The sequence below is a fragment of the Pipra filicauda genome, unplaced genomic scaffold, assembly GCF_003945595.2.
Source record: "Pipra filicauda isolate LSUMZ 115617 unplaced genomic scaffold, ASM394559v2 scaffold36_size6622888_pilon, whole genome shotgun sequence".
NCBI lineage: Eukaryota > Metazoa > Chordata > Aves > Passeriformes > Pipridae > Pipra > Pipra filicauda.
The window spans coordinates 4,056,093-4,073,785 of NW_024104498.1; the positions used below are offsets into that span (position 1 = coordinate 4,056,093).

Genomic DNA, 17,693 nt, shown 5'->3' on the forward strand with positions numbered 1-17,693 from the left:
AGTTGGCACTGCCCTCCTTACCATGCCACTCCAGTCAGGGTGAGGAGGCTCTCATTGGTCCAGTGAAGAGGAACGATGTGCTTTACTATTTGACCTTGTGAGATCCCTCAAAGCACTCCCCTCCTTGCCCACCAGTTTTGTGATTCTGACCCCATTGTCTTCTCTCTTGGCAGCAAGAGCTCCATCCTGAAGGATGCCATGGCAGCGGGCACCCCCAAGGTAAGTGAGCACAACTCAGCATTCTTCCCCCCAAGGAATGCTCTTTACACCCCCTCATCTTCCCAGCCAGCTTCGTGTCCTGCTACTCAATGTCTCCCAGGAAGGTGGCCACGCTTTGGGGCCAGCCAGCACTGGGGAAAGCTGCTGTCCCCATTCAGCCGCTGGGCTGGAGCATCCAAGTCCCTGCACAGGGCTCTGTGATCCTCCTCTCCTGCAGCCAAGGGATGGTGGAGCTGAAGGACCCGGCGGGCTCTGGGACTCCAGATTGTGTCTAATGACAGCTAATGAAAGCTGATCACACGCAGGCTGAGCTCAGCCTGGGAAATCACGTATGGGAGTTGCGGGAGCCAGAGCCATATGCCAGCTTTGGAAGAGTGGACTGGGCCTGCCTCAGAGGAGCAAAGCACACCCGAGGAGGAGCCCAGATCACTAAAAGACCCCGTCTCAGCCACATCCCCCTCCCCAGGACCCACCTCCCACCCCCTTGGCTCAGAATGCAGAAATACAATGTGCACAGAGCACTTTTTACTGATTGGTATTACTGTTGGCTGGACTTCACGTGACACAGCAGTGGGAGGGACTGGAGCTTGGGCAGGCAAGTGGGCAGCAGGGAGTACTGCAGGGGCAGCTGGGCATTGCACAGCCTCTGAAAACCATGCTGTGCTCCCCAAGGGGGGCAAAGGCAAGTGGTCCAAGCTCTCCTATGCTTCTGGTGGCACAGTCCAAGCAAGGGAGACTCTCTGCTTCCAGACAAGTGCAGGGCGTCTCTCATGGGAGGTGTCTTCATGCTTGTTTTACCAGAATCAACTTCAAGTCTCGTTTTCCCTTTTTTTTTCTGGAAGCATATGGTCATATTTTGGCATGTGATGTCAGAAACAAAGACTGACATTTCAGCTCCAGGTTTTCCCCTTGGGGCTGGGTGTCTTGCCAAGCACATCAACACCTTGTCTGCCCCACCAGGGGGGAGCCACCATGCTGACCTGAGTTCCTGGAAGGTAGGGATGAATCCCAGATAACCCCAACAATTTCCCAAACTGTCCAAGGGAAAACAGAAATCACAATGATACTCCATAGTGCTCCACATCTTTGTCTACTATGTGACTATACTTGTCTCCCGTGCCCTGTCCCAGGTAGACTAGGAGCAGAGTGGAGACCTGACTGTTTCTCCATGAAGAACAAGCAGAGCAGAAAGCAATCCCCAAACCCACCCACCACTGATAATCCATGGAGTGTGAGGCTGCCTTGGCATGTCTTGAAGGAGCTGGAAAGGGCACCAGCAAAATGAAAGCAGCTGGACTCTGCAGTCTTCCCTTTCCCTCCTCGTCAGGTCTCAGTGTAGATAACTCAATGGTCCCAAACACATCGCCTGTGAGGGAGAAGGACAGCTAGAAAGACAGATTAGCTGTTTGGAGGCAAACACAGTGAGTGACTGACAGAGACCAGATAAAGAAGAAGGTCCATCTCGCGGCAGGGCCGGGCTTTTGAAGTTTCCATTGACAAAGAATCCCATTTGCCTTGAGCGGGGGGATTAAACTGGGACTGGAGCGTCGTTCTATGTAAAAGAGATCAATCGTCCCCTGTCACCACATGGATCTTTTCCCTTTGCCCGTCACGTCTGGGGCTAAGAACATTAACTTCAAGAAGCCAGGAGAGCAGGGAGGGAGAGGGTGAAATCAGGAAATCTTTCATTCCCTTCTCAGAGAGCTTGAAAGCCTCTCGGCCCAGGAGGATTCATTATTTCTAGGTGGCTTTTGCTGGGAGACAAGTCCTGTGTGGCATGGGAAGGCACAATGCTGTCACCTTCACCTGAGTTTGGTATTAAAGACTCCTTTGTACCCAGGTGGGATTGAGGAGGAGGGTGGTGGGGAGATGAAGGCTGCTCTTTCCCTTTGTGCCCGCTTTATGTTTACAACGTGGGATGCAAGTAGCCCATCAAGATGTGATGTCCTTCCGAGAAAGTCCCGCTGGGGACAAAGCCGGGCCTCTGGACCACCCTTAACAGGGGTCCCAGGCAGTGGGATGAGGGACAGACCCCCAGGGTGGGCTTGGAGACCATGTCCAGGCACCCAGGCATCATTGGATGTCTGGCAGGCACCACCTGGGAAGAGCTGGGACCTGTACCATGTCTGACTTCCTACCCTGGGCGCTGGTAGAAGGGGTTGAGAGGACCATGGGGGCTGCTGCAATGTTTCCTGTACATTCCTTCTCCTGATGCCAACAAAAGGGACAGCACCTCCAGCAGCTCAGCAGTGGGAGAGGGGGCTGCACCTTCCCATCCCTCAGGAGCATTACCTGGCAAAACAAACAGGGCCAGGCTGGTTTCACTCAGAGACATGGGAACTGGGATAGGGTGCAGGCTGGCAACTACTTTTGTGGTCACCGGTGGCATTGAGTCCACTTTAGGGCTCATGTAGGACCTTTGCTTATAGCACCACTACCATCACTAGCTCTGTGCTGGCCTAAGGATCTTCCTGGGGTGCAGCTGGGGCAGGGGATTTAACCTCCCCGTGGTCTGTCTCCTGGCTTGGCTCCCATCCCTTCCCCACAGTTGCCCCAGCAAATGCCTCTCCTGGCGATAAAAGCCCAGACGTAAATGTATGTTCCTCGCTCACTGCTCCCCTGCCCCTGAAGAGCTGTCACTCACTGCGCCGGGTCAATTTTCATGGCAATATGTCAAAGAAAATCCAATCACTCAACATGGGATGTGATGAATGCAGGATTATTGTATCAGATTCTTCTATTATCGGAGCCGACTGAGGCAGTGATGGTCAAGCGAGGACTGCGAGCTGGGGGGCACCAGCCAGCACGTCTGCTTGGTGCCCAGGCTCCCTCTCTGCAAAGGCAGCTCAGGGGGCAGTGCTGAGCACCAAGTTCTTCAGCACTCAGGATCCTTGTTTGCTATTAGAGACCATGCCCAATCAGTGGTGATATGCCAGTGTGGACAAGACACTTGGACAAGCAGATTGTCACTCAGGAGGACACTTTCTGAAGGTTTGTCCAAGCCAGCTATGCCCCAGACCCCTGTGAGCCCCGAGCTTCCCTGAAGCACTCCCCAGCATGGCCAGAGGCTGGGGCTCAGGCAGAGCAGGCGGCAGGGATGTGTTCCAGAGGCACATGGACAACACCACAGGCTCTGTTTGGACTGGTTGCCCAGGGGTCTGTCTGTAGTTGTCAGCAGTGTGCAGTTCCCCTGGGCATCATTCCTGGACTTCACACTCTCCCCTTGCCTTTCCCCTCATGCCTTGGCTGCCTCTTGCAAGGTGTTGTGCAGGAGAGGAGCACACATTGTGTTGAACCCATTCTGATGAGGTGTCAGACCAGCTGTTCCCACTCTTCCTTGTGCAGCTGGTGGGAATTTTGAGAGTCAGTGTCCCCAGGTCCTCCTAGCTACCTACCTAAGAGCACTTCTTCACTACTGCCCATGTGGCCTGTGGCTCTCCCTCCACGGGCTGTTGTCCAGGTGGGGTATCATCACTGTCCAGAAAGATCTCAGTCCCTAAATTTCAGGGTATTAACTGCAGACTGTTGCCTGTCACCTAACAGGCAAACTTACATCTCCTGTGGAAGTGCTGATACTGACCACTGAAAGGGAAGAGACTGGGCTCCATGAAGCATCCCAACTCCTGTGGCAGGTTTAGCACTCGTTTCCCGCTGCTGCTTCCTAATACATGGCTGCAAATTGCCTTTTGCACTAGCAGTCCAGCTCGTGCTCTGGCTCTTGCTGAAAACAAACACTGACGTGAGTGGCCACAAACAAAATCCATCTTGTGCACCCAGCAGATGCTTGTGGCTGGTTTGTTTAGGTGTGCACCCAGCTCCATGGAGGGTGCCCGCAGGCAGGTGGCCAGCACACTGCTCCCAGACCTCCGGCAGAGCTGGGAAGCAAGCCACAGTGCCAGAGCCCTTTGATTCCCCCACCCACCCCCGTGATTTTACGGCTTCAACGAGCAGTTTGAGAGAGAATTACAGCATCTAGTGGGAAATTTGACCACTAAAGCCCTCCAAGGAGAAAGTGCTTCGAAGCAAGCAAGATTTGGAGCCTTAAACCTTGACAGAATGTCTGTATTAAGCCCTTCCCAGCTGCCTCACTCGAGATGAAATTTCTAGCACAATCATTTAACTTCTCCATATCACATCTGGTGGTAGGAACTGAAAATGGGTGTCAGGGCCCCAGGGTTTTAACTCCTTCTCCTGTGTCACTGACACACTGGAGAGGTTGGAGAAGTTATTCACTGTATCTGTGTCCCCTCCCTCTGTAACTGTGATTTACAAGGAAAGATTAAAAAGCTAAATCTGGGTACTGTGGCAAAGCTGTGGCCAAGCCAGGGATATGAGAACAACCCATAGATACACAGAGGAGAGGAAATTACGTAGGATGAGTGTTGGCTGGCCAAGCTCCCTGCCATTTTGGGGTGATGAATACCAGAGTCACTCCAAAAACAAATCTCTGCCAGGTTTTATTCTATAAAGCAAATTACCCCATGAACAAACAAAGCCCCTCACTCCCCTTGGGCCAAACAGCTGTACCCTTACATTAGACTGGGGGAAACCACTGCATTCGGCAGAAGAAGCAGAGAGGGATGTGGTTGTAGAGGGGAGCAGAACAGGCTGGCAGACCCCGACAGACTTGGGCCAGACCTCTTTCCCCCTCCATCTCCAGAGTGCTGATGGGCAGTTCTGCTGGAACCGTGTAGCTGGTGTCTCGTCCAAGAGGACCCAGAGCTCCATTACAATCCCAGATGTCACCGTAACATGCACAGAAATAAATCAGTAGCTCATGTTTCTATAAGCTTGTTCTGCTTGCAGACCACTGGAATCTTTCAGCGAAGGCCAAAAGCTGCTGATACTATTATTTCTGTTCTCTTTTCACACCCTTCTCACATTTAAGCCTTTCATTCCTAGCTCCATCCCACCTTTATCTCTGCCAGCTAAAAGCCACTAGATAATTTTACCTCTAACTTTCCCGGTAGCAAATGTGGACCCTCCAAAAGCTTCTATGAAACTCAGCTCTAATAGCAGCATCTTTGTGTCGGGGATCCTCCAGCAATAACATAAAAAATGGCTGGCAGAGTTAAGGGAGAAAATCGCAGCAAGGCCTGGTATCACTCATTGCTTTCGGGTTACAGTTCCCAAGTGATAACAGCTATTAGCAACACTTTGACGGCTTCCCTACCGTGGAGGGGAGGGCAGGAGACAGAAAACATGTCAAGCCATCACCTCCATGTTAACTGATAAGTACCTATTTAGACGGCAGAGTTAAAGCTGAATGCATCAAGCAGGGAACACTTTGTGCCAAAAAAAAAAAAAAAAAAAAAAAATTTAAAAAGGCCATATAGATACATAAAAAGCAGGGTTAGGGTATTTGTTCTGCTGACAGCAGCCGTGATGGATTGTTTAAGAAAAATAGACTCCTTGTGTTTTTCCAGGGCTATCAGAAAGCAGGACTCCGGCACTTTAATACTCTCAAATGACTGGCCTTGAGAGGCAGCAGAATGTCAGAGCCACCGGCTGGGCTCTCCCAGCGCTGACACCTGCCCCGGCCGCCCGCCAGAGGCAGCGCTTAGGGCTGGGGGCGGCGTGTGCCGGCAATTTCCATCCATTTCCTCGGGCTGGCGGCTGCACCCTGACACCCGTCCCCTCCCCTCGTGCTGCCCCCGGCCCACGCCTGGAGCGCCCGTGGGTCAGGAGCCGGTGTCGCGTTGGCACGTGTGTCCTCGCTGACATTGCCTCGGAGCTGCCCACGGCTCCTCCAGCCCAGCAGGGAGGAGCAGGTCTGGGGATCGGCGGCCTGGGATCACAGCAGCTGGCACACCGGCTGCATGGTGCACATTATTTGGCTCATACCAAACCTGCCCCTGTATTTATATACTTAAACCGCGTGTTGTTCCTGGTGGCGGTGAGCTGCTGAAACACTCGCAGGCACCGCAGCCCGTCGCCGCAGAATTGCACAGTCCACGGAGCGTGCTGGGAGCGGCCGAGGGTCCGTGAGCCTTGCCGTGTGAGCAAGGCTTATGTGGTCCCTGCTCCCTGCTGGGAACCGTGGACACAAGCAGGTAAAGGCATACATCCAGATGTATCTCTTCTCTTTGGCACGGCACAGCTGTGCTCCAAAGGGTAGGAAGGAATCACTGAGCACGGCCATGGCTGCCCAGCATGGCAGGAGGGGCAGGGGGAAGGAGAGAGTACAGGGCTTGGACAAGATTGATGGCCTCGTTGCCATTAAGAAAAAAATTAGCCGGTGGCGGCTATCATATTAAAGGGTGAAGAAGCCGTGAATTATTTTCTTAAAGATCTTATCACTTACAATGATAATTTTACCTTCCAAAAGGCCACTTTTAATGAGGCAAGCCAGGCAAAAAGTCATGATTTAATGCCAGATTTTTTTTTCCAAACACATTTTACTGCTTTTTTGTCCATGTTTAAAAAGCGCCGGTGACCTTTTTTTATTTAGCTTGCCCCAGGTGTAATGCTCAGGCTGATCCTCTCAGGGTTTATAACCTCCACAGAGAGTGCCTCTACCCAATGGAGAGATGATTTAAAGAGGAGGGAGAGATATGAGGCTGCACCGCCGCTCGCATGAGGCCCTTGCTCTGCCTTTGATGGTGGGAGCCGTGGTTTGACAGTGAAGGGGAGACCAGGGAGAGAGGAGGGTGCTCTCACCCCAGTATCCTCACTCAGACACACCTTGAAGGGGAGCTGGGATGTACTGGCAGTCGGGCAGAGACGAGCTGGCTGGAGGCCTTTCCCCAAGTGAAAAGGAACATCTCAGCATCAAGGCTTGTTCCCACCCTGCCGAAGCAGCTGGTCCTCAAGTTAGGAGCATCTCCACAGAGCCGTACAGCACACTGCCTGTCTGCACACAGAGCACCCAGCGCCATGTTTTTGGGGTGGGATGCCAGAATTTGGGTCTACCCTGCAGCATGGGCATGCCTGAGGGCTGGGAGAGCACATGTAAAGCTACGTTTTTCCTCCACAACCACCTTCCCAGAACCTGGTTGAGAGAGGAATGGGAATTGCTGCCTTTTTTCTGCTTGCCTGAATCCGGCTGGGAATGAGCAGAATGGGTGCAGGGGACAGCAAATCCTTAGCTTGGCGTACTGTGGTCAGGTGTCCTCACCACTTAGCCATTGGAAAACAGCCTCAGCATGACAATTGGGATAAAAGAGGCCAAAACTGGGATGGCAGAGAGGCCTAATGCAAGATTGAAAGTCACCCTGATGGCAAGTGCCTTTTCTAATCCCTTAGTCTCTGAGCCTGCATCCCTGCCTGCCCCCATGGCTGCCTGAGAGGCAAAGTGTGGCACAGCTCACGGAAATGAGAAAAACAAATGAAGTCAAGTTTCCTAAGAGTGAAGGGGAAGTGTGACTTGGCATCTCTAACGCTGTGTTTAACATGCCGGCGAGGTATTTAGAATTGAAGTGCTTGCACACAATTTAAAAATAGACAGTTTATTAATCTAAACTGCAAGTGTATGTAGAAGAGGCCTTGAGATTGACATCTTTGGGATTAGTTTAGCCCTGCGTTTTTCCAGAGGTCATTGCCATGGTGCTCAGGAGGTTTGTGGAATAAATGGGGCCGGCATTCTTCCCGGGACCACACGCTAAAAACTAATACATAACGTTTAATTTACTGTCTCCATAGCTAGCCCAACCATTTTTCACATAATAATATTGAATTAGAGCTACCAGAAGCTGAGGGGGGAGCTGGAGGCGGGGAGGGTTTGTCTGTCTGTCGTCGAGGAATGGGGAGATGGGTATTTTTTCCCCTTCTCTAGAATACATTGGGAGACAAAACAGATTTAACCCTCCCAGCTCCAGGGTGCTTGGCTTATTAGAGGAGGGGAAGGGCATTACCATTGCTGCAGTCAGGGCTGTTGTTCTGAGTCACAGCTGAAGGCTTTGAGCCCCATCCCTCCGTTTGATAGGACATGTGTAATCCTGCTTCTTCAAAAATGGTCCTCATTCTCCATTTAGAAAATAAAGAAACTGCACAACAGCAGGAGCTTGGGGTCTGCACTCTGCAGAAATTCTACAGTGGGCTTCTCCAGAAATAAGTGAGCTGTTCACCAAAATCCATCAGCAGTTGTGTTCAGCCAACACATGAAGCCAGAGGGCCCCCCTGCTCTGCCTGTCTGTCCCCTGGGAAGCGGGGACTGGTCTCCTGAGGCAGCCCTTACTGGGTGCCCCCAGCCCTGCGGGCTCCCACTGGCCCTCCCAGCGCCTGGCATCCCTGGGCTGAGCTGAGGAGCGAGCCAGCTCTAATATGTGGTCAGCACAGCCCTCAGTTGGCAGAAGGGATTGTGCCTGAGGAGATAACAAAGCACCCCAGCAGACAATTCCTCTGTGACCCCTTTCAGGACATCACACCTCTCCACAGCTGGTATAACCATGCTTTATGGCAGAGACCTGCAGTGCACACCAGGACATGACTCTTGCCCTCATGACTCTTGCAGTGCTGACAGCTCATACCCATGGGGTTGAACCCAGCATCCCAAATCCCGCTCCTCCACCTCCACCCCCAGCCTGCCTTCCCTCCATGTCCGTGACAACTGCACTGCTGTGCTTTTCTCACCGGAGAGCTGTCCAAGCCTGGGGGATTGCATCCTGCTGACTGAACCAATTTGTATGCTGAGTCATTTTTCCACTTGCTCATATCTTTCCAAAAAATGCACATTTTTTCACATTTCATTTCAGCCCAGAGGCAAATGTTTCTGGAATACTTCCCTTTCTCTAAGGTATTATGCTTTTTAATAATGTTGTCACCACACTTGACCTGTCCAATTCAGATGATATCTACACTTCCCTTCACAAACACACACATCTCCGAGCAGTCATTTATTGTCAAATCTTGCCAGCTGATTCTCAGAAACAAACATCTGGAGAGCTGCATTTCCAGTGTACATTTTTTCACAATGTACTGGGCTATATTTAGCCTTGTTGAGCTAATTTATAATTTAAATTAGAATTTTAAATTGCATTTTTCCCTCGAACTATTCTAATAATAAAGTTCACTTGCAGCTCAGTGTACATTTCTTTAGATGCTGTCAAACTCCCACAGTAATTTTACTGCTAGAGTTCACTGTGTGTAGAATTTAGACTTACCTACTATTGACTTGAAGTTTATCAGTGATTTCTTAGGTCTCAAATATCACTGAGCTTTTTAACCTTCTAAAAGGCCCTTTTTTTTTTTTTCCCTGTGCTACTTATTAAAATAAATAGCATCATTACTGAAGGAAAGGGTAGTTGCACTGCAAAGGTGCTGAGAGCTTTAGTGTAGTTTACAAAGCCATTGAGAGATTTAGTGGCACTTAAAAGGGGTGGACAAGGACACGGAAGCACTGCTCCACCTCAGCACGTGAATTTCTGGTGGTGTCCTCACGTATCATTTCCAGCAGGGACTGATTCTGCCCCAACCACCAGACTCGTGAGAAAAATGACCATCCCATTGTTGCCTGATTCATTTGCACTTTGCTAGACCCAGCAGCCTGGTTCCCTCGTGGGGCAGAGTCCACTGGGAAGACCAGAGCCATCCCCACAGCCCAGGATTCCACCCCAGTGCAGTCCCACAGCCTGGCAGACACTCTCTGTGGCTTTGAGGACAGCTTGGAGACAGAGAGCTTGGCAATGCTCACAGCATGAATTTCTCCTTTCTCTTGCAGTCAATTTTGTTGTCGGCCTCAATCAAGCGGGAAGGAGACTCTCCGACAGCGTCACCCCACTCCTCAGATGACATCCATCACTCGGACAGATACCAGGTAAGCGGGTGGATGCCGTTGCCGGTCTCAGCCTTAGGCAGGGAGCCAGCTCGCCCCAGTGCCCACAGCTCTCTGTGTGAGAGCTCTGCTCTTGGCTGTGCATCACCGCACCAGCTTCCCTACCTGCAGCATGGGGACATGAGCACTTGGTCCCTCACGGGGCTGTGAGCGTGTGTTTCTGTCTGCAGAGTCATCCCAGCTCCAGCTTGAAACCACAGCTGTACAAAACCATCTAAATAGAGGTTTCTGTTACATTATATTCATCATTTCAGTAATTTCCCTGGCTATGTTTATCATTACCCACCTCATGCCATTGAGAAACTTTCAGAGAAGTGACTTTTTTTTTTGAAAAAGAGTGAATGATGTCAGTCTGCAGCAGGCCAAAGTTCTCCATTTCACTGGTGTGCCACTGCCCAGCAAACTGACTCATGACTTGCATCCAAAACAATGGTTTTGGATCATCCCCAGCCATGCCACCTTGTTTTATAAAACGCTCTGCCCAGAGGAGCAGCAGGTCCTGACTTGCGATGAAATGAATAAAAATTGAGGGAGATGGAGCAAGAAAAGAAGAGAAAGGCAGCAGCACAAGTACACCTTGGCCGGTTGTAAGTCTGTCTGTATTTTTGGGGTAGGCTGGTGCACTTGACTCTAACTCGGCTCACATCCAAACTGTTTGGCTGCAATCCTGTGCTCAGCCACTGGCTTCAATAAGCTCTGAAAGGCAGCAGATAAATTAGTGGAGGTCATCAGCACAGACCCTGCTGTGTGGACAGGCTGGGTGGGCCGAGGCTGTACCAGCGTGACAAACACCCATCACCCTGCATCCTGTGTGCTCTGCACACCCATACCCAGTGCCCAGGGTCAGGCAGGTGGTCACATCTTCCTGCATCAACCACTTTGCACGTGCCAAGTCTTTATTTGGCAGAGAGAGGCTGATGACCACTTTTGGGGCTCTTAGCTGAGCAGACCCAGTTACAACAGGTGTTCCTGAAGATAGGTCCTGTTAGTAGCAGATTTGTACATTTGTTACCCATTATTCCATCATGTCCTATTTATTGGTGATATTATCAATTGTGGACCAGATCCTCCATTGCTTGCTACGTATTCCCGTGTGGCTTTCAGTCATAACTTGGTGTCACATCCCAGCCACTTTACCCTCCTGTGAACAATAAGGCTCGGTGCAAAGTAAGAGGAGCAAAACCCTGCAGAAGATACAGAAATGCCTGATTCAGGTAATCCTGCTCTCTTTCCTGCCTTGTTTATTAAGGCTAATAAATAAATTACGTTCTTTTCGAAAGGGCATGGAAGAGACTTTTGCCATGGCTCCCTTTGTCAGAGAACACTCCTCCCTTCCCACTCCACCAGACGTGAGTCTCTGTGAAATTGGTGGCCCCTTGCAGTCCTCTGTTCCTGTACATTTTTATTATGTCATTCTGGAGGACAGATATTCTCAGCAGAAGCCCCTCTATATGCTGAGTCCAGCTACTCTCCAATGTGCTTTAAGTTTGTAAGCGCATTTTATGGAGGGCTGCAGCCCTTAATGCAAATGTGTAATGGGAGTTGTAAGTCTGCACTGCAGGGAGAAAACACCTCTGGGGCCTGATTTTCATTTGTGCTTGTGCTGGCTGCGTTATGCTGCGCTGGCAGTGTCAAGGGACCTCAGGGTGGTGCCAGGAGTGTGTAAAGGATGTAATCCTTAATAAAGCCACAATATGAATGAGTACTCAGTCTGCCTGGCTTACCAAGAGAAATGCCCAGGAAGCAGAGCAGAAGACTCTCAAGGTGGTGACTTTAAAGGCTGCAAAATTTAGCTTCCTATATGTAGAGGTGTGCTGGAATTACGAATGTCCCCTGTGTTATTTGTGATCTAATCGAGATTATACAGCATATTAGTAACACGCTAGAACATGGGTTGTGGGCATTTATGTTTCCAGAATTCCTGCAGCTCCGTTTTTTTTAGTTTTTATACTTATATACCATGGGGATATTTAGGGAAGAAGGAGATTTACAAATAGGAGTGCTACAGGAACACGGGCTTGCAGAGCACTTGGGCTGCTTGCACTGCTCCACATGCAGAGAGGGAGCTGCAGTGGAGGCAGTGAGGTGGCTCCTGGATGGCGGGAAGGGGGATCCTCTTGGCAGTTCTGTGCCAAGCCTGGCTGCTGGAGTTTGGTACATGGACACTGATTGGACCAAGGTGGTGGCAGCTGATGTAGTGCAGGACCTTGTGATTTGGTCCATAGTGGCTGCTCCTCCTAAATACAGTATGTTCTGTCAGACAGGGCTTTTCCCGCGCTGCGAGTGAAAATAAAGCCATTTTAGAAGTATTTATATAAAACCCTGAATGGAAATATAAAACCCAATGGAAAAATCAAGAGCAAATTACAAGCAATACGTCGTACTTGCAAAGATGACATTTCAGGCTTGGAGGGAGACCCCCTTGCCTGGGTCAGCTGAACCCGCGGGATATTTGTGACTAAAAACAAGTGTAGCACAACTGAAAGCCTAAAATCCTTGTCCAGGGAAGGCTCATCTCCCTCACCCCAGCTCAGCAGCGAGCGTGATTCCCGAAAGACAGCTCAATTCATTAACAGGGTAAAACCAACTGGCAGCTTTGGATTTGTGAGTGCGTGCGTGTATGAAAATCCAACTGTGAGTTCCGTGGGCAGGCAGAGCCGGGATGTAGGACGTGGGTCAGGACTGGGTGAAGATCACCAGCCAGCACCTGACCTGGCTGGCTGCCCATCAGCTCCTAGGACAGAGAAACATATCGGGGGCGTTTTGTTTTCCATCTGAAGAGGGAGCGGCAAATTGTCAGGTGCCAGAGCAGAGACCCGAAACACAGGTTTGATTCCAAGAAGCAAAGGGGAGTGTTCAGAGGGGGGGAACAGATGGGATCTGTGTGTGTAGGAGCCTCTGCTGCCCAATTTGTAGCCCCCACCTCTGTCCCAACCGCAGGCTCATCTACTGGGCCCATGTCCCACCACAGCTGTGGGGCAGATGAGGGAGAGAAATCCACAAGACAAGTTTGACCGCTGAGGTTTGCTGAAAAGGGAAGGAAAAGATGAGGAGAGGCTGGAAAACAGGGGTGAGGCGGCAGCGCTCCACCTGTGCCCCCACAGCAGTGGGGAGGACAGGCAGGGTTCAGAGCTCTGGACCTGAGGTGGGCGCCCAGCCTGGCCCTGGTAGACCCATCTGGTGTCTGTGTCCAACTGCGCTGAGCCTGCGGGACATCCGGGAAGGACAAGGCTCTGCTTCCCAGGACTCTGCTCCCACAGCCAGGGCAGGGGCTGGGAGCAGCCCTGGGCTCCATGGTGGGGCTGGGCAGGGGCCGCTGGGCACCCATTGGCTGTGAGCCTTTGGGTTTTATTACAGCTTGGGCCCAGATACGCCAAGAGCCCTTGGGCCCCCAGGCCCTGATTGGGCAGGGAAGTTGGAGAGTGTTGCCCCTGGTGCCTGATTGGCCAATGCCTTTGGGTTACAGTTGGGGCCAAGGCACTGATTGGGCAGTGATGTTGGGCCTGAAGGGCGCTCAATCCCTATTGGACAAGGGAAGCTGCTTCTGAGTTGCTCCCCAGATCTGATTGGCCAACGGCCCCTGGGTGCCACCTGCCCCCGGGCTCTGATTAGTCATGACCCTTTGGGCTCCAGTGGCTTCTGATTCCTGATTGGCCAGGCACCCAGGGTCCCAGTCACCCCCGATTCTTGATTGGCCAGGCCTCCCTGTGTTCCAGTAACCCCTGTTTGCTGATTGGTCAGTCCCCCGGGCCCCGGCCGTCCCGGGGCTCTGATTGGCCGGGCTCGCCAGGCGCTGCCGCCCCCTGTCGGTTGCCATGGGAACTGCCGGGTGAACTCTCACCCGCGCGCGGCGGGTCACATGACCGGGGCCAACATGGCGGCGGCCGCCGGGGGCTGAGCGGCGGCGCCCGCCGGGCCGCGCCGCATCCACCCGCATCCCGGGCCCGCCGCCCGCCCGCGGCGCCCGCGGCTATGCAGAGCGGCAGGAGGGGGCCCGGCGGCGGGGGCCGGGAAGAGGTGGGTGCTGAGGGGGAACGGAGGCCCGCGGCCGGTGCGTTGTTCCGGGGATTCGCGGGGCGGCGGTGGGCCGGGCCTTGTGTACGGACGGGGGGCGAGTTGTTTACACCCGGGCCTTGACGCTTCTCCGCTTTTGTGTCCCCTCTGCAGACCTTCCTGCGGGTGCGAGCGAACCGGCAGACCCGGCTGAACGGTGAGTGCGGCCCCCGCCCCTTCCCCGCCCGGGCAACTTCCCAGAGTTGGGCCGAGTTCTGTGACCCCCCCCAAGACCCTCCGGGGGCCGCCTCCGGCCTCGCCGTGCACACGGGGCGCGGGGGGTGTGCGGGGGAAGCCCTGCTCCCACCTGGGCTCCCCGGGGAAGCGGCTTCCACCGCCCGGGATAAACCAGGCCCTGGATCCCGTGTTTTCATTCCGGGGCCCGGCTGCTGAGCTCTCACAGCTCACATGGCTGAATCTTGAAGTAAACTTTTAAACCAGCAGCCTGAGCGTCGTCTGACGTCATGGTTTGTTTTCTTTGTTTTTTTTTTCCTCTCAAAGCCACTGATGCTGGTACTAACTTGTATCTGTGTGTGCTCCTAACAACAAGTAAACAAGTATTTCTAGAGGAAAGCATCTTGGTGTTTTTTTAAAAAAGCAAATCAGACCTCACTTCATTTCAGAGAGACGTATCCCATCTCTGTGCTTCTAAATTGGAAAAAGAAAGCTGAAAGGAAACTTTTTTTGCAGCTGAGGGAGTTGAAACTTTTCTCAAAGTTCAGTGAAGTCAGAACTTACCATTTAAACAGTTACAACAATCTCTCATCTGGTTTTATATTGCTTGTAGCTCCTTCACTATGTAACATTTAGTCAGAATTTGGTTGTTCAGGCTATCAGGAGGCTCATTAATCTCGAGTTTCCTGATCTGTTAATTAAAGAAAACACCAGTGATGTTGTGCTAATAGAGTTTGTTTAGAAGAAGATATACTTTAACAAAATAACAAAGGGCTTTAGAGTGTGCCAGTAGCAAAATGGTTTGCTTGAATTTTGAGTCCTCCACGTTTAGCGCAGTCTTAAGCAAACAGAAGCTCCCGACCCAGATCTGTGATAAGTTACACATAAGTGAATTCAGAGCTAGCTTGGGGGTTTTTAAATATCAACCCAGAGGGCCAAAAACCTGTGAACTCTTGCAAGTCTGTTAAGTCATACAACAAAGAGGTGAGTTGCCTTGCATCAGTTCCAGGTGACTGCTGGCAGGTGTGCTCATATCTGAGCACTCTGAGATGAGTGCAGTGAGCTGCCAGCACTGGCAGGTGGACACTTTCCTGACACAGAGACTTCAGAGGTGCTGCTCTGTGGTGGCTTGTTTTGTGTGACAGAGGTCTCCGGAGTCAGGGATGTCAAGCTCTTACTTCATCGTTTTTGGATAGCTGGGGCTAAGCTCCCACCTTCCACCTTTTTTCAGGCCAACAATGTGTATTTACCCTATTTTAAATATTTTTTAAAAGTCTGAGCCAGACTTTTGGAATTCTTGATGTTGTGGAGTCCACCACTGCGAACGGAAGCTCTTGATGGCAGCGTGCCCTGCTGAACTGGCTCAGCAGTGCTTTGTGCTTTGGGCCCTAACCCGAAGCAGGGCTGCAGCACAATCTGGGCAGGCTGTGATCTGATCTAGGAACTCCTCTTGGCCCCTGCTCTTGGATGTTTCTGTGAGGCTGGGCTCATCTGAAGGGAGGCCAGTAGTTTTGTACGGCGTTTTGCTGGACCTTTTACTCTTTTTGTATGTACCTTTTGGGGTAGAGTGAGCAAAACTTAGAGCCATATTCCAAATGAGGACATTGGGTTAACTTACATAATGCCTTGTACACCCTGACAGTACGAGGTGCAGATGTTAGGAAGCCAGATGCAGAAATTTGGCTTTGGGTCCCAGAGATGATAAAACTAGACCAGAACTGGTTCCTCCTGGCCTTAGCCTTTTGTGACTGATTACTGCTGTTTCCAGAACATACCTGTAGTGATGATGCCTGGTCCAGTCCTGTGTTTTTAGGTCAGTATTCAGCTGGATGGTTGAGTAGGTTATACTGCTTTATATTTGTACCTCTGAACTCATCCTCCTCGTTTGTTTGCACTGAAATAATTCCGTGGTACTTGTAAGTTTTACCACATTATTGTTAGTTGTTGAACATCTCAAGATGGAGAACATTGGAGTGCTTTAGGGGGGGAAAAAAAGCTCATTTGTCTATATCTTGTGTTTTAATGAGCTTCTAATCAATCACACAACCTTATAGCTTAGTCTGTGAGAGTGGTTTCCTTGTCCCAATTAGCTCACATGAACAGAAGTTGTGTAGGACTAGTCCAAAGGTAGCTGGCTTTTTGTTTATCATTCTTATTGGCACACTGCAGAAACTTATCAAATGCAGCCTGTCTGTCAAAGAACTATTTAATTTGGTTTTGTGTTTTACATGTACTTTTCAATATTGTTGTAACCAGTTTATCTTGGTATCTCCTGTCAAGCTTCTATCAGTTGAGTTCTAGAAGCACTTTGGAAACTCCTCCCATAAAAAGGGGCCCACAGTGTTTGCTCTTCTCCCACGTAGTCCTTGAACCAAATCTTGGCTTCCTGGGCTGTTTTTGCCTGAGTCTTGTTTGGACCTTTATGTGTTCTATGCTGTTGTAGTCATTTGGGAATGTGCAAAAGGAGCTAGGAAAGGAGAAGGTGGAGAGGGAAATGTCTTCTGTGAGCTGCTGTTTGCCTGGCTGCAACGTGATTAGGTCCTGATAGTGAAATGGTTTACATGTACCTGACTGGCCAGAATTTTATTTCTGTAAGTCAAACCTATGACTTAAATAGAGCTGTAAGTAAGGCAAATGCATTTTCAAGCTCTGGAGCAGGAGATTAATGTTCTCTTTTAGGCTGTTGGTTGAGTGTTTGTATCCCAACTTCCCTGTCAGCCTCAGTGAGTTAATCCTGCACCTCTCACCTGTGCTAAACTCACTATCCAGAGATTGTGTCCTTGTGAACCCAGGAGTATGAGGTGCTGATTCCTGATGAACCCATGTGATAAAGAAGGCATTTATTTCATTTGCCTTATTTCTGGTGTTGCCACACTGGAAACTTTAAGCCACCCTGTAAATTGATGCTTATGGAGTTTAGCAGTGCAGAGCAGGTTAAGTAGTCATTCAGTATTAGAGGCACAAAGTTCTTGGTTAGTGTATCAGAACATGGATTCAGCAGGTTAAGTATGTGCCAGCCTCAGAGAATAGTGTCAGATTGAAGGTTGCTGACAATCATCTCTGTGGAACTTTGGCCATGCAAATCTGAAAGCCCCACTGAGACCCTTTTGTGAATCTGGCCCTTAATGTTCTCTCTGGGGCAGATGAGCAGCAAATTGTACATAAGGTCTGAAACAGATTCCTTCTTGACCATCTGTTTTCTTGCTTTTTCTTATTCTTGAGATGGCTTCTTGTGCTCTGCCATTGCTGCCTTTGTTCCCTTAGATCAAATGCTCTGGATAAGTTGATCATCCACACAAGTTTTCGGTGATAGGCCTAACAAAAATAGGTATAACCACTCCTTAAGACTTCTCTGGTAGATTTGCAGAGACCAGGTGCTGGCTCTTGTGCTTGAATATCTTTGATTCAAATTTAGGGCTATTTGCAAAATTGGCATTCTCAGGTGAGTTGAAAAATGGGTCCTTACAAAGCTCCT

The 17,693-nt window shown here is 50.6% G+C and overlaps 1 protein-coding gene across 5 annotated transcripts in view; it reads left to right on the forward strand.

Annotated features, from left to right (window-relative positions):
• The window catches only part of RNF220 (ring finger protein 220), a 219,804-nt gene that overhangs the window by 148,651 nt on the left and 53,460 nt on the right, over positions 1–17,693 (forward strand). For 4 of the 5 annotated variants that reach the window (XM_027747215.2, XM_039384721.1, XM_027747216.2 and 1 more), the window contains exons 4-6: positions 174–219; positions 9,878–9,973; positions 14,159–14,201. In XM_027747215.2, the coding sequence (XP_027603016.1) occupies positions 174–219; positions 9,878–9,973; positions 14,159–14,201 (185 nt within the window). Of the gene's footprint in view, positions 1–173; positions 220–9,877; positions 9,974–13,845; positions 14,009–14,158; positions 14,202–17,693 lie in introns of those variants that run through there. The other variant, XM_027747219.2, reaches the window with a different exon arrangement.